The 22042-nt window shown below is 41.1% G+C and overlaps 1 protein-coding gene across 2 annotated transcripts in view; it reads left to right on the top strand.

Moving 5' to 3' along the window:
• The window catches only part of PHRF1 (PHD and ring finger domains 1), a 42835-nt gene that overhangs the window by 149 nt on the left and 20644 nt on the right, over window positions 1–22042 (top strand). Inside the window, exons 2-10 of one of the 2 annotated variants that reach the window (XM_054026960.1) lie at window positions 9103–9217; window positions 9630–9749; window positions 11971–12209; window positions 12553–12636; window positions 13784–13908; window positions 16277–16377; window positions 16901–17073; window positions 21031–21160; window positions 21544–21668. In XM_054026960.1, the coding sequence (XP_053882935.1) occupies window positions 9127–9217; window positions 9630–9749; window positions 11971–12209; window positions 12553–12636; window positions 13784–13908; window positions 16277–16377; window positions 16901–17073; window positions 21031–21160; window positions 21544–21668 (1188 nt within the window). In that variant the 5' untranslated portion in view covers window positions 9103–9126. Of the gene's footprint in view, window positions 1–9102; window positions 9218–9629; window positions 9750–11970; window positions 12210–12552; window positions 12637–13783; window positions 13909–16276; window positions 16378–16900; window positions 17074–18938; window positions 19030–21030; window positions 21161–21543; window positions 21669–22042 lie in introns of those variants that run through there. The other variant, XM_054026961.1, reaches the window with a different exon arrangement.

Here is a 22042-nt window from a genome sequence, read left to right as displayed (position 1 = left end):
GCCGGGAGCGGAGCCCCCCCCCCCCCCCCCCCCAGAGCTCCGCGGCTGCCCGCCCTAAGAATCTTGCGCGCGGGGAGCGGGGAGCGGGGGGCGGGGGAGGCTGCTAGCCGCGCTCGGGCTCCGGTGCCTGGCGGGCGGCGGGCGGGGTTAGTTGGGAGTTCGGCGTGTGTTTGCTGCGGGGCTTGTCCTGGCCACTCGTTTTACTTGGCCGCAGACAACCTCGCTTCTCCGCACCCACCAGCTGGCCTCCGCGCGGGCAGGCGACTCCACCACCAGGCAGCTCCGCAGCATATGCCCCGCTGCCTCGCTAGCTCAGGGTGGCGGCGTCCCAGCTCTCGCCAGCTCCGCTTATATAATCGGTAGCAACAGGCCTTTGAGACCGTGACTGAGGTGCTGGAGGTTACATTTCAGTAACACTGTTTTCCTACTAAATGAATGTGTGTCAGGGGCCGTTTCCCCAGTGTGACTTGGGGCGGGAATGCAGTTCTGTCAGATCAAAGCCTGGCGGTCTGGTTGCTGCCAGACCCACCCAGCAAGATGGGTTCGGGTTTTAAAAGCTCAGAGCTGTAACTTCTGGGTGTCTCTTACTAAACCTTTTACAAGATTATTAAAAAAGCTATCTTCTTGTAGCAAATGCAGCATCGAGCCCTTAGGCAGAGAATGTTCACATTAGTAATGTGTCACAAAGTATGGACCATCACAAACTGCTTACTTCATTGATATGGGCACTGTGTGGCTTGATCTGTGTTTCTAATGTCCTCTGAAGTACAATTTTATAATTTAGCAATAAAACTGGATGTAAAAGACCATAGGCGTGCGCATCACATTTCATTAGGGTGTGCACCCAGGGAATTTTTTTTTTTTTAAAGGCGAACAGTTTTTGAATACTCAATCATAAAGGATGTTATTTTTATTCATCAAACTAAAGAAACTAAAACTTAACTAAACTTATTTTTTTTAAATTAACAACTAAACTTTACTTAAAAAATGAGACACAAAATACCAAATTTTTGCTTTAGTGATAACCAGGCGAATACAAAGATACAGTCAATTTTCATGATCTTTATCTTTAACTAGGGTTACCATATTTCAATACTGCAAAAAGAGGACACTCCACGGGGCTGGGGCCCTGGCCCCGCCCCTTCCCCCACTCCAACTCCACCCCTTCCCCGGCCCAATTCCGTCCCTTCCCCAATAGGGTTACCATCTTTAACAAATAGAAAAGGAGGACCCTCCACAGGGCCCTGGCCCCGCCCATTTACCCAGCCCCGCCCCTTCCCTGCCCTAACTCCGCCCCCTCCTCCTTCCCACTCCCAGCCACGCGAAAAGGGCTGCCCGAGCACTACCAGCTTCACGGTTTGCTGGGCAGCCCCCAGACCCTGCGCCCCCGGCCGGCACTTCCCCAGCGCAGCTGGAGCCCGGGAGGGGAAGCGCCCAGCCGGGGGCGCAGGGTCTGGAGGCTGCCCGGCAAACCATGAAGCCAGTAGCGCTTGGGCTTTGGGCAGCCCCTATGCCTCCGGACCTTGCGCCCCCGGCCGGGCACTTCCCCTCCCGGGCTCCTGCAGCGCAGGGTCCGGAGGCACGGGGGCTGCCCAAAGCCCGTAGCGCTCGGCTCTTAAACAGAGCCGAAGAGTCAGGGGAGGAGCAGAGCAGCCGCGGGAGGGGAAGTGCCCGGCCGGCATTTTCCCGGACACGTTCAGCTTTTTGGCAGTTCCCCCCGGACGGGGGTTTGATTGCCGAAAAGCCGGACATGTCCGGAAAAAAACGGACGTATGGTAACCCTATTCCCCAAAGTCTCCGCCCCCTCCCCTGAGCACCCCGCATTCCCCTTCCTCCGCCTCTCCCTCGCTGCGTGTCAGGCAGAGGTGTGCGTGTGCCTGGCACCCGGCGCCAACACACCCCCTTGCTCGCCCGAGCAGCACAGCTGCGGGAGCAGCCAAACAACTGTGCGGCGCAGCGCTCCCGGGGCAGCAGGAAGGGAGGCGCTCAGGGCTGGCTGCCGCGGAGCTGGCTTCACAAACACGGGCTGGGCAAGGGTACTGACAATCCGGCACCCAGCCCCCCACGGAGCCCGACTCTGCCACCCTTTGCAAAGCGCCTGGTGGGGCACGGGACTGCTTGGCTGGGGCACGGGTGGCGGAGCTGCAGCCAGCATCCCCCACCCCTTCCCCAGCCCCGAGGCCAAAGCCTTTGCCTCCTCCCCCCAGGATGGGGATTTGGGGAGGGATCCAATGGGGCAGTGAGGGGGTGGGGATTTGGGGAGGGATCCAATGGGGGAGGAAGGGGGCAGAGTCGGGGGGGGGGCGCAAGCCCCCTCCGGGCTCCGCCTGTGGAGACAAAATAACTGGACAATTCGCGTTCCGACTGAACGTCAGTCGGGATGTGGGACAATGAAGTAAATATCAGGACAGTCCTGATAAAATCGGGACATCTGGTCACCCTAGGCATGCATAAGATACTGGGCAGATTTGAGGGGCTAGCACTGGTTCTGGGGCTCAAGGCAGCTGGACTGTTGGGTCCCACATCCAAGAAGGGATGGAGTCTGTATCCTGGCGGTGGGCCTGAAAGGGCCAGACTAAGAGAGACAGCTGTCTGGACACAGCTTGGAGGACCCAGTATGTTTAAAAGCACATGGGATCAAAGGATTGGGTCCAGTACAGCAGCCTGATGATGGATCACAAGGGGACACTCAGCCAGGGCTGTAACATGCTGGTCTTTCACCTCAGAAGTGTCAGTGGGTTATCTAGTGAAAGCCACTGTAGGCCAGGGAGTGGTAAATTAGGAAGTTGCAGACCTCCACTCCTGCCCCCCATGCTATCTAACCCCATGCAAGTTAAGTTTAACTGTGGCTTTCTGGCTCTCTGAGTTCCTGTAATAGTTTGAGATCCGTTTATTATTACTACTCTGATTTAGCTGCTTTGGCCTATTAGAGCATCTAATACTCATCAGAAGAATGGGAGCCCTTAGATCTCACACTAAACAATACTGAGACTGCAATCTTTAGTCAAGATTCAAGTCTTGTGATACATGCACTGATTGCCTTTTCTCATGCTGAAAGATGGCGAAGAAGTGGGATGTAGCCCACGAAAGCTTATGCTCAAATAAATTTATTAGTCTCTAAGGGGCCACAAGTACTCCTGTTCTTTCTGTCACTGGAAGCCTCTTTAGGCCAGATATTAAAACCCAAGTCAGATGTTTATGGAGAGATCTGAAATAGTCTTAGATTCCTCATTTTGCGGGAAGAGGTGTCACATTTTTTGCAGTTATGGGTTCTGGGACTATAGGAAGTTGATTATGTTGTTCTGCATCATTCCTTACAGTTATTTAAAATATAGTAAAGGCTTTGGTTGAGTGGTTCTAATTCCTAATATGTGGGCTGCCTGGAATAAAGATTTAGACTTATTGTGCTGGTTCTAAAGTTTTGTTGCAAATTCCAACATGACATATAATGTATGTGAAATGTATAGCAGTAAACTGTAGAGGAATTATTGCGTTATTGCTAACCCAAAGCTTATCTAGTGTGTCTAAGACTATTCTTTTTTTTAATCAATTTAACTTCTTGTTGCTTTACATTCAGGATATCATGGTGGTTGTCAACCTGTGTATCTCTAGCCTTTTTCTCAACCTCATGAGGTTTGATCTTTATAACTTTTATGTGTGTTTTAGTTACTGCAGCTTCTGAAGCCTGAATCACATCCAGTGATTTTTCTGATGTCCGACATTAAGTGGGAACTGCACAATTTCAGTAGTATGAAACCCAAATAAAATAGACATTTCCTGGTTAGTGAAGTCTGGAAGTTACATGCTGAGTCTTTAGGAGATTTAAGTTTAGTTGTAGGTGTTCTCTGGTGTATATCTTTCCAATTACTGTCAACAAAACAAGTGATCAAAATAATGGAATTGAAAACCTCAAAGATATGAGAAAATCTAACTGACTTCTGCTTTCTTGTCTTGAGAGTCTCTGTAATCCAGAATGCTTCTGCAAGTAGACTAAAAGAAATCTGTTTTCATTTTTTTAAATGAATGGTACGCCTAAAGACTACTCAAAGTACCCAACATAAGAAGATGACAGTGCCGTTGGATTAAAATGTTGATTTATGAAAATGTCAGGGTCTTGGGTAATTTTTTAAAAATTATCTGTTGTACCCCTTTCCCCCCAAAACAAGTTAATTCAACATTTAATTTTTTGTTCCTTCAGAGAACCTCTTGCAAGTACAAATTTGAAAATCGTTTAACTATTTGATAATTAAATGTAAATGATTTAAAACTCTGTTTCCATATTGAGACTAATAAATAACTTTCACAGTAAAATATGGGGTTATTATGTATATTATGGTCAACCTCTCACTGTGCTGTGCACACTCACCCAGAGAAGACAGTCTCTGCTCTGAGTTCACCGTTTATAAAGATGAAGACAGTAGACGAGTGAGGGAAAGGATCAACGTACAAGCAGTGATCTGGGCAACTGGCATTTACTTATTGTTTTATATATAAATGTTTTATTAAGATGTTGCAGAGCTCATCTTTTTTTTATTTTTTTACAGATATTTTAATGTTTTTTTTTTGGGGGGGGGGAGATTATTTCCAGGGCTTATCTTAAATTGCTGTACATAAGATGTGTATTCAAGTTCTGTGAATGGTGCGTAAACTATATGCACAACATTTTTTATGAATTTGAAGTGAATAGTAACACCCTTCCCTCTCTTAGCTTTAATTTTTTGGATGAGACATTTGTTGGGATTGAAGGTAAGGGGGAAGAATGGTGGGAAGGGGTTGGGAGAGTATGATGGGACTAGGTAAAGAGGGAGGGAATTCATAGTGGGAGAAGGGGAGGATGATAAGGCACAATGAACAGGTGTAGTGAGATTGAATAACTGAGGAGGTGGACAGGATGCAAGTGGACCAACACCTAATGGCAAGACACACGGAAGCAGAAAACAATGTTCAGAGTGCGAGTGTGAGAGTTAGGTGACTATCAGGAGGCTGTGAAGGCTCTTTGGGTTTGCTGTGGTGGTGGATGGATGGATGGATGCTGAGGGCTCTGACTAAGCTTCCCCAGCTTCTGCCTTACTCCACAAAGTCTGCTAGTGCCTCTCCGCCATAACCTGCGAGTGTGGTATTGCAGTATGGCTGCTTCCCAGAAAAGAGACCATTATTTCTGGCGGCATATTTAATTTTGAGGGTCTGGACAATGTTAAATTAGTCTTCACTGGTGGCCCAAACCAAATTTGCACCCACATCTCCAGTTGTGAAAGGCTAACATATGTAAATGCACAAATGATATACTCCAGATCTGGTGACTTAAAAAAAGATCATCTTGCTCTAAAAGTGGCTCGTCTCAGGCTCAGTGGGACTGAATTCCAGAAACAATGGGCTTGAGCCATTGAGAATATACTGCTTCTTAAAGGCATTGAGTCGTCATCAGTTTTTCTGTTAAAGGGCAACTATCGAGTATGATTTTGTTTTTTGTTTGCTTTCTTTAGAAACTAGAATCTATTTTAGCTTCAGTTTGTCACCTTCTATTTGCAAAGGCTGTGTCTTCCCCCTTCTCTATCCAAATTTCTCATGGAGCAAACGCCTATGTGAAGTTTTCTTCTGTGGGGCTTGATTTTGTGTTCTTTATGCATGCAAACTTCCCATTAACTTAATTGAGTGTTCTGAGTACTGTATGTGGCAAATGCAGAACGGGGCCTGGGTCATAACTGTCATCAGTTATATCAGCTAGGTTTTTGGAGTAACAGTGGCTAATTTGTGCTGCATTTGTACTTCATGGATACCTTTCATTGGAGAAGAAGAGCAAAAATATTATACAAATTAGATAGTACTAGTGGTTATGTCATTCCAAAGCAACAGAATGAATGAATACATGTACATTTGAAATCATGAAGACATCTACTTGACCATTCCTTAGAACTATCACTAAATGTCTGATTCTTACTCTTCCAGTTCACTTCTTGTCTGATATATATATATTGTAAAAGCTTCATGAGGATATTCAAGTTCATTTGTAAGCCGTGGGACAGAGAAAAGATGCAAAAAGAACAGGAGTACTTGTGGCACCTTAGCGACTAACAAATTTATTTGAGCATAAGCTTTTGTGGGCTACAGCCTACTTCATCGGATGCATAGAATGGAACATACAGTAAGAAGATATTATACACACAGAGAACATGAAAAGGTGGAAGTAGGCATGCCAACTGTAAGAGGCTAATTAATTAGGAGAAGCTATTATCAGCAGGGGAGAAAAACTTTTGAAGTGATGATCAAGATGGCCCATTTCGGACAGTTGACACAAAGGTGTGAGGATACTTTAACTTGGGGAAATAGATTCAATTAGTGTAATGAAAGGATGGAAGCTTATGCTGTAAAGAGAGTGGGGAAAGGAGAGAAGGTGAACTTCATGATAAAGCTGAATTTTAGCTATGGATTCCGTGACTTTCACTTTTTCTTTAAAATTTTGGACCTCTGATAGTTTGGAAATTGTGTAAAAGGGTGAATGTGGATGATAACAGTCAACAGACAAAGAGGAAAATACACCCAATCTATGTTGGTGCAACATTAAGATGGAAAATTAAAATAAAAGGTCAGGAAGTACAAATATTAAGGTTCTTACAGTGATGTGAACTTGGTCACATTGCTCGTCCTGTGTATTTTGTGATGATACATGTAACAATAATAGAAATATTAACTAAATACCAAGTTGTACTCTATAAATTTAATAAGAATTTCTAAAAAAATTTAACCACCTCAGCAATGTAGCCTGACTAAAGTTGCTCTAAGAAACTTGGCTTTGGAATTTTCCAACTTTACCACAATATTATGGTTGTATAGTTAGTGCAACTAGTGTAGCATTTAATTATATTTTATATAATGGAGTTGACTCATTTTAAATACATAAATATGCACTGCTGAAACTTGAAAAACTGATAATGGAAACTAGCAGATTTAAGGTGCTTCTTATCCTTTCAGTTACATCACATTGTGATCGACTTTAGCTGAAAGTGATTCAGTCTTCATCAAATGTAAATGTTTTTTAATCACTCCTGTTACTAAGTCAGCTAGAAGCTTAACCCTGTACCCAGGATAGATTCCCATTGAAGTCAATGGAACTTTTGACTGAGGATACACTTTTTGCTTTTTTCACTTAACATTAAAGAGTGCTTTTACAGTTTAGTCTTATGGGTTAGTGAAACCTGCATTTTTAAGGCAGTTAATTTAGTGCAGGGTTATGCTACATGGCTTCAAAAGGAAATGACTGAGGCCTTGGCTACACTTGGGGATTCACAGCGCTGCCGAGTGTAGTCGCGCCGCCAGCGCTGTGAGAGCTCCACTTCTCCGAGGGGAGTAGCTTGCAGCGCTGTGAGCGAGTGTGCAGCGCTGCAGGTGCTGATTACACTGGCGCTTTACAGCGCTGCGCTCGCGCAGGGTGTGTGTGTGTGTGTGTGTGTGTGTGTGTGTGTTTTCACACCCCTGAGCGCAGCAAGTTGCAGCGCTGTACAGCGCCAGTGTAGCCAAGGCCTGAGTGAAGATGTGTAATTCAGGGCACATCATGAGCATTTGCATAAAACATACAGTGATAAGGTGTTTCAGAGCTTATTTTAGATCTATTATATGCAGTGTGAAGGTGGAAGGGAGGGAGAATGAGGCAACTAATTAGAACCTCATTATCACATTCATAAGAGAATGTCTATATCCCTTCTCTGAAGAAAGCCTCTAGGAATCCTGACATAAAACACATGTCTTTTTAAACAAGATTTCTGTAAGCAAGCCAGAGATTAACATATTTAATTGCACAGTAATCTTTGTTTCTTAGTTTGTATTAGTAGCATGTGGAGTAAAAGCAATGGCTTGATTGTCATTAATTATGGATTTGGATCATGGCACATCACTCAGCGTTTGTCAGTTTATTACCAGCCTCTACTGACCCACAACAATTAATTTTAGTTACATTAATGTGCACTAAACCATGTCTCCTTGTTTCTTTGAAAGATTGGTCATGGGATCTGTGGTTTTTTTGTTTTGTTTGTTTGTTACACCTCATTATGGAGCTGTGCAAGGAAAAGACTTATTTAGACTGTCTGAAACACAATGTTCTTTTGCCTGGTTTTTTGACTTGGAACAAATATTGAGATTGTGCTTTGGTACTTTAATAGATTCTTTTCAATTAGTCCTTGAATGCTGCTGAGAATTGGAATTTATGTACTCGTGTACAAGGATTGGGTTCCCTTCAAAGGATACAGTGAGCTGTAGACTCTGATATCTGTAAGTTCCTCTATAAATGGTCCACTCAGTGTCCTTGACATTCGCAAATTGACTTCTTGCCACTCTGAACTTTTAACAACCAAGGAAGCAAAAAATCCTTTACAGATGTGGCTCTTGGATATAACATGGGATACTCTCTTTTCACTGTTTTTGTTCTCGCTGGTCCAAACGAAGAAATTTTGAATTGTAAGTGTAAACCAACCTTGAGAAAAAGCTGCATCTATTTAGCTCATCACAACATTCTAAAACTTTACTTGACAAAATATGGTTCTCTGGGGATCATCTGAAATGAATTGAAAAACAAAGTTTCTAATTACATTTTGTATCCTTGAGTCTAGTGGGCGTGGCCACTTTAAGTAAGTTACTAGTTTGGAAGCCCAGTGTAAAGCCAATTTCCAGCTTACATAAGTGATAAATAATCAAAGAAAAATTGTTTTTAAGGAGTAACAATTGAAGTGTTCAATATTTTGCTTTAATATTAGTCTTATATTGGGATCCTATGGTGCTGTCAGAAATGCCACTTCTCAGCAAGAGGGATGTCAGGTGCAGGATTGAAAAATTTAACTACAAATTTGGGAACAAATTTTACATTCTTCTGACCCATAATGTGTCTCTCTGAAAATTGGAACAAGTTAAACATTTTAAGTGAAAAAGCCAAAATGCAAATCACTCAAGCATGATATGCATTTTATCAAACATGGTCTACAATGTATATACCTCTCTAGATTCACTGTTTCTCATTGTGTGCTGAGCAAAAAAAATTATTATGCTTATTCAAACAGTGAGCTGTCAAACTTTTTGGAACTTGTGTTTTACTTGAATCTTCTTCTTTTTTTTCAGGGAGCTGATTCCCAATGCCCTGCAATGGATGATGACAGTCAGGACGAACTGATAAACAAGAATGCTGCACTAGGCAAAGGCAAAAGATCAAATTTAGTGCTCCTAAGTGAAGCAGGTATCTCAAACCACTCTCTGTACTTGTATACTTCCTGTTTTAGGTTTTAAACAGTGTTTGCCTATCCAAATAAGTAGTATTTATAGATAAATATCTGTTATGAGGGAGAAAAGACTTAAATCTTTGTGCCATCTCATAAGTTCTGTGCCTCCTGCTGTTGGCTTCTTCACACTACTAGCTAATTAAACGCTGAACAGTGCCATCACAGCTTGATAATAAATGGTACTCAAAAAAGTGCTGCAAAAAGCACCTTGTAAATCTGTTGTTTCAGCTTCTATATGGATTTGCCCGCAGCAGGATTTCTGATACGTGCTTGGCTATCCCACATACTTTTTATTTGCAGTATATGCTTATTGAAGGGTCATGTGCAAAGTAGATGCAATTAATGTTTTCCCTTTTGTCATTTTAAAAGAAAGCAACGATGGAAATAGTGGGGATTCAGAAGACGATACAGGAAGTGAGGAAGAAGATGGCACTGATGAAGATGGGGGTGAGGAGGATGAGGAAGAAGGTGAAGATGAAGATTTAGAGGGTGAGTCTGTTAAACATGTTTGTGTGTGTTTGTTTGCTTCAAATGTTTTTGATGGCTGGAAGAGAGAAACTGGGGTTATAGCTTTCCTTCCAAAAAGTAGCAACAAAATGTAAATCCAATGTTTATAACTATTTTCATGATTCTTTAAAAGAGGAGTCTAAACATTTTTGGTCCTTGTGTTTGGCTAAAATGCTCATATTTAAGATAATAAAGTAGAATTTAGTGACTGTTTCCCTTCCTTCAACTGCATCTTGATAAGAAATGGACTTGAGACCCTCTTACACATGCCATATAAATAGATGTTTTTTATTTATTAAATATTCTATGACACTTATCACCATAGTATGTTAGTAATACTGTAGTATTAGCACCTGCTAATTATTCAAAAGTGTTGTGTTTTTTCCCAATTCATTTTTAATTTCTATTCAAATGTAACTTGCTTGTTGGCAAAATGATGTTATGGAGGGTGAAGACCCTGTGATGGGTTGGATCATAGAAACCCCCTTGGGAGCTGCCACCCGATGTGCAAAGACTACCCCTGCTTCTGTTTTCCTTGCCAGCTCAGGACTCCAGCGCCCTGTCTTGCTGAACCAGACACACCCGTCGGCTCCAACACAGACCCAGGGTCTGAATAACTTGCCCCAAAGCTGCAGGTTTACCTGAAAACAGCTCACAGAAGTGTGCTTGTCTTTAGCACTCAGATGCCCAACTCTCAATGGGGTCTAAACCCAGATAAATCCGTTTTACTCTTAAATTGTTCGCCCTCTATAACACTGATAGAGAGATATGCACAGTTGTTTGCTCCCCCAGGTATTAATACGTACTCTGAGTAAATTACTAAATAAAAAGTGATTTTATTAAATACAGACAGTAGGATTTAAGTGGTTTCAAGTAGTAACAGACAGAAGAAAGTCACCAAGCAAAATAAAATAAAATGCGCAAGTCTATGCCTAATCAAACTGAATACAGATAATTTCCTCACCAGTTCCAGAGTGCTCCCTTTTACAGGCTAATCTCCTTTTAGCCTGGGTCCAGCAATCACTCACACCCCCTGTAGTTACTGTCTTTTGTTTCAGTCTCCTTCAAGTATCCTGGGGGGCGTGGAGAGGCTCCTTCTTTAGCCAGCTGAAGACAAAATGGAGGGGTCTCCCACGGGTTTAAATAGACTCTTGTGAGTGGGGACCCCCTTCCTTCCTCCTATGCAAAGTCCAGCTCCAAGATGGAGTTTTGGAGTCACCTGGGCAAGTCACATGCCCCTGCATGACTCAGTCTTTACAGGCCGACGCCATTGTCCACATGGTATCTTGTATGTCTCCAGGAAAACTTCTCATGTGGATTGGAGCATTCCAAGATGCATTGTTTTCCAAGTGTTTCCTGATCAGGTACTTAACCTGGCGAATTCCTTCCTAAAGAAGCTGACCAAATGCCTCCCAAAGCTTACTTAGAAACCAAGCAAGCATACAGCCCATATTCTTAACCTCAAGTAGAAAATGATATATATATATATATATATATATAATGTACAAATAGGATGAATAGATATAGTAGACCATAACCTTTACGGAGATATGTTACCTGGCACAGGCAGCACAAAACATATTCCAGTTATGTCATACATTTATAAGCACCCCCTCCCCATAAAGCCTTATGGGGTACACTGTCACAGACCCCATGCTTTTCTTTTTTTTTTTTTTTTTTTTGGAGGGTGAGTGGCTCTGCATTTTAACGAGACTTTAATGTCTCTGGTGGGACACCCAAAATCACTAGTCGCTTCAGAAAAATCTTGCTCCTATTCTGGAATGATTGGGAATATCTGGCTGTGCTCTATACCCTCTACAGCTCCTATGAAAAAGTGAATGAATACTTGTTTTGAAAATTATGCAGAAATGGCACCAACCTGATTTATACTATTTCACCACCACCAGAGATATACTTATTTTGTTGTCTCTCCTTTTAATCTTCTGCCAGACTAATCACAACTCTGATTACCAACAGATTTAAAGAGCATCCTTTTTTTTTTTTTTTTTTTAAAGGAATATCTAGTGCTTAATAAAGTGGAGGGGAAAAAGAGGGAGAAAAATCAGGGTAGCTTGTGATAAAAGGATTGTGCTTACCCTTCCCTCCCAAAAGCATCCGCTCGATCAGGATTCTTTCTGGTTTAGTATTTTCCCACGCTGCAGCCCTGCAGTACATTAAAGCTATTTTTTTTCTGATTCTCAAGATTCTGAAGATGAGGAGGAAGATGATGACTATGCTGAAGAGGAAGAAATGGAATCTGCTGTTGGGGAAACAACCGTTTCTCCGAAAACAACGCTACAGACAAATGGAGGGGACATTTCTTCTGATGATGATGCTGAAAACTGCCCCATCTGCCTCAACACCTTTAGGAATCAGGCTGTTGGAACTCCTGAGAGCTGTGCCCATTACTTCTGCTTGGACTGTATAGTGGAGTGGTCTAAAGTACGTCCTTTTTCTCTGTTCTTGTTCTTTTATCCAAGATAGTGTGTTAAGCTTTCACACCTGTCTGTCTTCTGATCAGCCTGCAGTAATATCTTAGTAAAGATCTATTGAGTTGTGGTAAGGAAATCAGCAAGTAGCTGGAATATTCAAATCCATTTTCCTAAGATTCTTGAGATTTCTTGAGATTTAATCGAGAGCAATGATGGCAAGATGACAAAGTGCTTCTGCTCCACAGACTCTTGGTAATTGAAAACAGCCCTTTTAAAACTGATTTGAGTTGAGAACTCTGCTTATGACCCTTGCTGATGGGACAGGTACTAAATTTTGTTGTTTTTCTTTCTAGAATGCCAATTCCTGTCCAGTGGATCGAATCCTCTTTAAATATATTTGCATTCGGGTGCGATTCGGTGGTGGAATCTTAAAAAAGGTAGGCCGTCTACTAACCTTCAAAAAACTAAAGTCAATGTAACCAGAAAATACTTATCCAGAGATTTGTTTCTCTCATACAATTTATTTAATATTCAGTTATTATACGGATTACCTCTATCCTAATTTGATCACTTTTTCAGGAAAGTTTGTGTTTAGCTTTTTAAAATCTATCTATATCTATACTACTCATGGTACATCACAAAGTGTGGTGCCTTATTTAAGTCAGAAGGAATGGGAATATAGTATGTTTAACTTTCATAACTACCTATTTTTTAAAATAGGAATTAAATTGTAAACTCTTTTAGGCAGAGACCATCTTTGTCTAAGTAGAAAGTGCCTAGAACTGTGTGCATGTTGCTGTAATATAAATCGGAGTAAACCCTGGTTAAATGTATGTGGAGAGATAAGGCATCCTCTCATTAGCACTGTTTTGTACTGGTAAATAGATGTTCAAAAGGAGATGACGGATCAGATATTGGAGTCTCAATTCCTAGCACCAGAGCTTCAATGTATTGATAACTTCTAATAATCTGTGGTCTTGATGAGTTAGCATTGTCCATTTTTCTTTAACATGTTAATCAGCATACTGTCCGTCTTGAAGACACAACCTCTTTTAGAATTCTGGGGATCTGGTGGCATCTTATCATAAGATAGTTTATGTATTTCTACTGTGTTACTACCATGTTTCCTATTTATTTTAATCATATCTGTTTCTGTGAAGTTAATTTGAAATAATCAACTCATAGTGCTACTTTCATAACTACTAGGGGTGTTTCTTTGTGGCATCCCACTAATGTCAAGGAAGTCAGAAGCATCTAAATCTGAAATTTTCTTAGTTATACACCTCTTGGGCCTTTCTCATCTCCATCTTAGTCAGAATTTTGACCTAACTTATTGATTTAAATGGCAATTTTCTATTGCTGATGATATCCAGTCAAACCTACTACAAATAAGGAAGATGGATGATGGAAGTTGTAGCACTTACCTCATAAATGATCATGTTCTAGATACTTTTAATAAAATGGAGGTTCTGTTAGGGTAGAACAGGCGGTCACTGTAGCAGTGAACTACTATTGTTGCTGATGTAACAGGGTGGATAAAAAGAATAGAAGCTTCTACTTAAAATGTGAAACTCTCTTGTTTAGATTCCTGTTGAGAATACAAAAGCTCAGGATGGTGATAGCGGGGAGGATGATCCAACCTTTTGTGAGGTGTGTGGCAGAAGTGACAGAGAAGACCGCCTGCTGCTGTGTGATGGCTGTGATGCAGGGTAAGAAGGGTTGACGGCCTGAGTTAGTTTGTTTGCGGTCACAAAGGGCTCCCTCTGAGGGAGTGAAGTGGTTATAATTCACAGCTGTTTTTCAGTACACTGAATCTTTGTGGGCTACCATTCATAACAAGGTGATTATTATCGTGGGAGAGGAAAAGGGTCTATTTACCTTTCTCCTCGCTCTCTTCTTGTTTTTCCTTAATTAGAATAAGCAAAGGTAGTATCTTTAAGGCAATTTAAAAAACACTCTTATTTTAAATATTTGAATACAGACAGCTGCATCAAGGTACTTAAATATAGCTTGTGGCTAAAGTCTCATGCAAGGATTTAAAGCTGTTACACCATTTATATCAACCTTGCAAAACTGTTCATTGAAATTTTAACAAATTGAATGGATATCAGTAAGTATAGCTTTGTTTGTGCCTTCACAATCTATAGTCCCAAGGGAATTTAAACATTCATTCATGGTTGGGATTGGCAGGTAAAAACTGTAAGGTCAGGCATATTGCTGAAACACTGAACAAATATAGTAAATATTTATAAACTAAAGAACTCCTAACAAAATAAGATTTGATAAGTAGAACTCTTAACTTAACTCAAGTTCTTACTTGTGCAAGTCTGTCCTTACTTTTTGTGTTCTGATTTTTTTTTTTTTTTTTTTAAAGTGACAGTTTCAGCTAATTTTGTATACAGTGTTGTTGTGGCCATGTTGGTCCCAGGGTATTAGAGAGACAACTCACCAATGGAAATTGGTCCAATAAAAGATATTACCTCATCCACCTTGTGTCTCAGCTAATTTTGTTTTTCTCAAAATAAGTTTCTCTCCTAGAAATATCTGTTCTTTGCAAAACTACAACTTTCTCAGTGCTTTGTTCTCAGAAAGTGCTTTTCATCTCTTCTAGCTCTCTTGTAGGACTCTGTGGCTAGGATAAGTCCTAAAGAAACCTAGGATTATTTTCTTCAAATTTTAAGTCTCCTAACTTCTAAGATTACCTGTGTCTCAGTGATCTGAAACAGAAACAATAATTATATTTCCCATTTTTGTTCATCGTTCAAACCACATATATAGGGTCATCCTTCTCTTTTAATGGAGAAAATATCACATGCTCCAGGAAAACAGGTCCAGATTTTCTGCATGTGTAGGAATTGCATGAGGGCTTTCCTTTGTGGCAAAAAGCTTCAATTATAGAAACATACTAATATGATAATTGATATTGGCTTAAATCTGTGCTGGAAAGAGCCACTAATACAATGTTTAACCTGAGGCATGGAACTCAGTCCAAGCATTTAGGTTTTTAGGTTGGGTAATTCACTGGAGAAAATCCATTTAAAACTGATTATGTCTTGTAGCCATGTAGTTTGAGTAGAAGCTGCTTCAAAAGATTAAACACTTTACTGACAATCCTGACTTTAGCTAATGCTATGCTCTCTTGTATTAACGGTGTTGAAAATGGAATAGAATCAATAAAAGGAACAGAATTGCATAATCCTAAAAAGCTTGATGATACAGCTTCTGTTGACTACAGTTGGTGAGACAATTTGATCTAGCAATTCAAATCACTAGGCAAATAACATTTTAAAATATTTATTATGGAACGAGCATTATCCCATTTTTTGTCTTTAAAAATTGAACTGGACATATGCACCTCTGTATAATGTTATGTGGAGGACTGCAAACTTGGGCCCCTTATATATGGGTGAACCTTTGAGAGCGTGTGAAGCTCCTAGCCTGGGCAGTTATAGAAGGTTATGGTATTGTGGAAAACTTCAGCAGACATTAGTCGTCTGAGTGATGCCTGGATTATATTTGATATATGGGGCTTGTATTCAAAACTACACGATCTAAGAAGCAGATCCAGTCTGTGATGTATGGCCCAGTAAAGATTTCAACAGTACCACTTTTTTTAATCCTTGGAAACCAGCATTATTTCACGCTAACGTCTGTTTTACCCTTTCCACTGCTTTTAATTTCTCCAGAGCACTTTGAAGATTTTTTTCCTGCTCTGTATTTGCTATCTCTTTCTGTGAATTTGATCCCAGTCACAACAAACACCCAACAAAATATGAAGCAACCATCGGGGGTGCAGAATTTTCTGAGGCTTGGAGCTGTAAGTGGTTAAAGGAACTTCTAGAAATCCTGCAAGAATCCATGACACTTGTATAACTATCAGGAAGCATTATTGCTTGGAAACTAATAGAAGCAGCTCCATAGACCGCAGTTTAGGGCAGTGGTTCTTAGAGAATTATTAGATATCTGTTTGCGTATGAGATGACTACCTTATATGGCCCTTGGATGGAATTTAAAAAAAAGAAGCTTTTTTTCTTTCAGTGTTGATAAGAATCTCACTGTGTGTTGCTCTTGTATTAGATACCACATGGAATGCCTTAATCCACCTCTGAGTGAGGTACCTGTGGATGAATGGTTCTGTCCAGCATGTGCACCAGCTAATGCTGCTGTTGCTGCTGCTGGTAAGTATTTTGATCAAATCACACTTTTTACCCTGACTCGGATCATGGAAAACAGCTGTTCTTTAAAGAGATGCTGTTCAGTTGTTTAGGCCCCAGATTCGACACCTTCCCCCCCTCTCCCCCCCCCGATTGTTTTGGTGGGCAGCCTCTTTTGGGCTCATTGACTAGGAAAGCAGTGTTTGTATATTAAGATTTTATTCAGGGATCGTAAGCTACAGTGTGTTGACTTGGAAGTGGGTCTATTGCCAGCCCTAGCCTGGCTGGGAACGACAGGGTAGAAGCAACTCTTCTCAATGCCCCCAGCAAATCATCTAGCTAGCTGAAGGAGTGACATTATCTGGCTCTGGATATTTTTGTGCTGCCTTCCTTGCCAAAGGGTCAGTTTGCTGTGATGTAGGGTGTGTGTGTGTATGTCTGGTGCAGAAAACAGAATGAGTATCTTGATTTAGATTCTATAGTAAAACTTTCAACTCTTGAAGGAATATATACTGACAAGTGACCCAGAGGGCTTTTTCCTTTTCAGAGACAGATCATGTGAGTGAAGAAGAGGTTGCTGCCCTCATAGCTGATGTCACCCCTACCACTAGTAGGCTACGTCTTAATGTCCGAACTCGAGCAATAGCCAGGACTCGGCAGAGTGAACGAGTTAGGGCAACAGTGAACAGAAACCGAATAACAACTGCACAGCAAATTCAGGTATTGGGAAGTGTACAGTTAACTTAGAAATATGAACTTAAAATTTTAAATCAAGTCTCTGAAAGACGCTCTTAAGAGAGTTAAAACAAGCCCACTCATTACTAGCTCAGCAGGCTTGAATTGCAATTAAATTCTGATTGTCCAGGATTAAATGATTGCATTCTGGTAAATTGGGAGTTATTACACAACCAGTTGTGCAATGTGTGAGCAAATTGTATAGATGCAAAATTGATTTGAAAAGTGCACTAATTTGCATATCTCTCTGGAGACCTGCATTTTAATACTTGAGTCACAAGTGGAATTGAATTTACCATCCTGAATCCCCAGAGGATATTAGTCCACAGTGCAAAGTGCTCCCACAGTTGTACAAAACTGTTAGCTTTTTCTTCCATGGTCATGATTGGAATAACTAGGGTCCTCCAGATGAGAGCTACTGAAGTTCATTGAAAACCCAGGACGCTCTTGTATATGCTTTAAGCCAATGCTGTTAGGGCTTCACTTGCATAAACCTGAAAACTCTTAATTCATGCCCCAACCTGTCATGGCTTATAGACTGTTCAGAAGTTGTATCCATGACTAGTGGTATATCTTGTGGTTCTTTTTAATGGTTTCAGACACTTAATTTTTCAGTAATGCTATATGAAGTTATCCCTTCCCTTTTGTTTGCTGGAAGTACAGGAAAACTGGCAAGTTGCAAAACCATCTGTGTTTCAGTTGTTAAAAATATCAAAGTTGCAACCAAAACATTCTCTACATACTTGCAAAGCTGCAAGTTTTGTCATGTCAAATTCTACAGAGACAGTCAAACATAGATAAGAGAGAAGACAGTAGAAGGAAGAAGAAGAAAAAGAACAGGTTTCTTTTCATAGTCCAGTGGCGGGTGAGTGGGTGGTGATTGTCAGTTTGAGGTTGGTGTCAGTTTAAGTGATGCGCAAAGTGTCTAATCATCCTGAGGTCTGGTTTGGGAAAAAAAAAAACTGGATCAGAGGTGAGGTCCCTGTTGGATGATGCTTCTCTTCCCACCCTCCCATCCCCCCAATGGTTAAAGTTGGCAATCAAACAAGTTGGTAAAACAAAATCTAGATGAAACCTGAGAAAAGCCATGGCCTGATGCTCAATAGCCTTGATACCTATAATTAGGAACAAAAAATAAATAAAAACAAAGTAGAGACATAAAGAAGCAACAAAATGACAAAAGCAGAACGAAAGACCAAGACTTTCCCTTCTAAGTTACTCAGTCTAAGATTCTGTGTCTCGGTTTCCCGTGGGCTGAGAAGTATATCAGACTGTTAATCACTGTCCTTTCAAAGTTTTCCAGTAGTGCATCTAATCCAAACAATCCTATTTAAAAACAGATCTTGAACAAACTCAAAGCAATCTGAAATATAGCAACAAGTCCAGTCATCAAAACAAAGTACAAACAAGGTTCCAGCATGCATTGGGTCCTTCTTAAGTTAAATGATTTTAGGACTTCCCCAAAGAGCCCTAATAAGCCTTAAATTTGTTAGTCTCTTTTTTGGTCACTTCATATGGTATGTTGAACCAACTCCTCACTCCCAATATTCAGCCCCCCAAATTTAAAAAGGATCAATAACACAGTAAAAATCCCACAAATTGTTGGATGCACTTTTGAAAAATATAGATGAAAGCAGTTGGTAGATGTTGTTCCCTTTCTCACTTTAGATGCTAACTGCTTAATACAGTTACACTAGACAAGTGTCTTGAAATCAAAGGTTTTGCAGGGTAACTGCTAGTGCTTTATTACTGTCTCTCCGTACCTGTTGTTTTATAAATACAGTGTGTAGCTGTCTCCCTGCAGATGAGAGAGGTGGTGCACGGGGACTTAATCGTTGCATAGTAGTGCAAGACTGGGTGCCAAGTACTTCCTGTTCAAGAAACCATTCCGAGCTCCACTTCTCCAATCTGCAGAGATGATTACAAACTTTCCCTAGAAAGGTATTATTGCTCGCTTCATTTTTTAAAAAAAAGCACACCTCTCTTACTCTAGTTGACACTTAGATTTGACCCGAGAGCATAAGTAAAAATCCAAAAGCTAAAATAAGCTCTTCTGCTGTGCCCTTTGGCAAATACAGAAGGGTGTTGATTTCAGATTCTCAGATACCTTTGGTATTTGGAGAGGCAGAAACTTCACTGTGTAATTCATGCATTATTCCAGATGTACCTGGTATAGTTAAAATCTGCAATGTTCAGGTATCCCCTATTCCTCTCCCCTCCCATCCCCCCAACAGAAAATGTTCGTGTGTGGCACAGGTTGGCACCCACAGAGCTTAAAATGCAGTTCTGCCCTAATGAATACCTTTGAAGAAAAAGTTTTGTAGGGTGTGTTTGACATTTAAAGTGTTCATTGGGCTTCAATGCTAACACCACATTGAGATGAAATTTCTTCTGTCAGCTATAGTTTATATTAATTTCACATTTTGTTTCTTGCTTTACAACCATAAAACACTTCTAAAGCAGTTTTTCTGTAAATTATATGCTATGTATAGGAGTTTATAGGTAAGTCATTTTTTGTAAGTTTATATATTTTATATAAATATATACAAAATGTAATAGGCTGATACATTGTGAGCATTACTCTAAAGAAGTGCGATAATATCTCTTATACTACATTTATGGTGGTTTGAAATTGCTTTTCCCCTTGAACTCCCAATGTAATATGTGGTGTAGAGGTGGCTTTCATAAAACCATAGCACTTAACCAAACTGGTTAGGTTAGAGCAGTAGTTCTCAACCTTTCCAGACTACTGTACCTCTGAAGCTGAAGCCCCGCCGCTTGGGGCAGAAGCATGTAACTTAGCTTCACGGAGCTCCCTGTGGTGTGGTTGCCACCCCCTAACACTAGCCCTGCACTTGCGACTCCCCTAAACCTCTTCCGCCACCCCCATGTTAAGAAACACTGATCTAGATGAGTTGATGTACCCCGGGAACACATCTGAGTACCCCCAATGGCCCTGGTTGAGAACTACTGGGTTAGAGTATGTTGTTGTTTACCTTTTTACAAAAAGGTAATGACAGTTGTGCTACCACTGGACAATCAAGGGAGCTCTCTGTTCTCCTCTGGATGATCAAAGTTCGGGTATGTCTACACAACCCACCCCCTTCCTGGGCTTCAGAGCCTGAGCTCCAGCCCGAGCCACAGCTTCAGAGTGCTGTCTATACAGCTATTTTTAGAGCACTAGTGCGAGCCCCACTAGCCAGCGTCTGTCAACCCAGGTTGGGAGTTTGCTTAAAAAGGCTGTGTAGACATACCCTTCCCGTCCTGAGTTTCGCACTTCAACTCAGGATCTTCAGGAGCTGGATCTTGGAGGTGGGTGCACACCTCTTGTGCAAGGGAAAAGGGACTTGGGCCATGAAATAGTAGTTTCTGCTTATTGTGAGGAAGTGACACTGAAGAGGAGTCTCTCTCTTATCCTTAAGCTCAGCTCCAGGATGTTGGTGTTGAGATTTGCTGCCTTTGGTATGTCTGTGGGTTTTAAGGGGAAAATGTAGCCTGAAAAGTGAGGAAGCTAAGATCTTGGGCCCCACACTGCCTTGACTTTGCTTTCATTTTTGGTCAGTATGGATTAGTCCTGCTTTGGGAGAAGCCAGTGGACAGTTGTGTGGGTTTGGGGAGGTTTCACAGTGACAGTGGGTATGAGATTCTCTCACCAGAATAAAGCATTGGAGTAAAAATGTCCCTGGCTTCAAACATTGAGGTAGATTTAAAAAGCCATGGCAGTTTTCACTTGAGATGCAGCATGTGCTGGTGACACAAGTGACTTAATTTTAAAGGTGAACCATTTCTTGTTGACAGCCTGATTCATGATGGTCGGGGAAAAGCGAACTTTGGTGCTGGATCACAAATCCCTTTTTAAACAAGTGCAACAAAACTATCTCAAACTTTTGTTGCTCGTTTATGGTATGTATAACTTACGTGATTTCTTGTTCTGAAATGCAGCATGTGCCACGGTATCTGATGTCTTCTCTTCTTGATGAAACAATTGAGGCAGTTGCAGCAGGGCTAAGCACAGCAGTATACCAGCGACCTCTGACACCGCGGGCTCCAACCAGGCAGAAAAGAAAAACAGGTAAGGGGATCAGAACCCTTCCAGGATTCCTTGTCTACAAAGTAAAAGGTTTGAGCGAACAAAGTATGAGACAAACTGAAAACAGTACAGCAGATATGTTTGTGTGCCTCCATGGAACTGCATGATTACATCACTCTAATGCTTTTAAAGAGAACTTGTATTCAGTTAAAAAACAGTGACACATTGAAACCAAGCTTTTATATTCCTTCCCTTCCAACTGCACTATTTAATTCCAGTTTAGGATCCTTTGCAGCACATCACAGCTTTTTCTTTTGTAAACTTGTTTGTAGTCTGTGGGGAAACTTTGGAGGTTAGTGTGTGTATGTGTGTGTACACACAGTTCTGCTCTTCAGTTAAATACTTTGCTATGCTTGTCTCTTCAGGTAGAAAGAAGAAAGCAGGCAAAAAAAGAACTCAGACAAAGTCTTCTGTTGGAAAAAAGAGTTCAGGGACACGGATCAAGAGACGTAAGCGTCGAGTAAAGAGGAGAAAGGGGAAGAAGATACGAGTAAGTTCAGATGTTAGTTTATGCTGGTATAAAAAATCTCTGCCATTATTTTAATTTCTCTGGTGTAACACTGTTACTCTGCTATGAGCTATCACACACTAAATACATTGTCATAATGGCAGCAAGCATGACTTGAATACAGGCGAATTATGTACAATGTATATAATATAGTCCTAGGACAGTGGTTCCCAAAGTTTAACAACCTGTGAACCCCTTTCACTAACATGTCAAGTCTCACGAACCCCCTCCTAAAAATGAATATTTCCAGGGATTTTCTCGTTTACCTGAGTATAAATTATAAAAGCAGTTATCTTGGAAATATAAAATTTGTTTTTATGACATGCTTATTACACACTATTTATTATTAAGTGTCC

The sequence above is a fragment of the Malaclemys terrapin genome, chromosome 4 (assembly GCF_027887155.1).
Source record: "Malaclemys terrapin pileata isolate rMalTer1 chromosome 4, rMalTer1.hap1, whole genome shotgun sequence".
Lineage (NCBI taxonomy): Eukaryota > Metazoa > Chordata > Testudines > Emydidae > Malaclemys > Malaclemys terrapin.
Note: the sequence above shows the minus strand (reverse complement) of the source record. Positions and strands in the feature narration are given on the sequence as shown.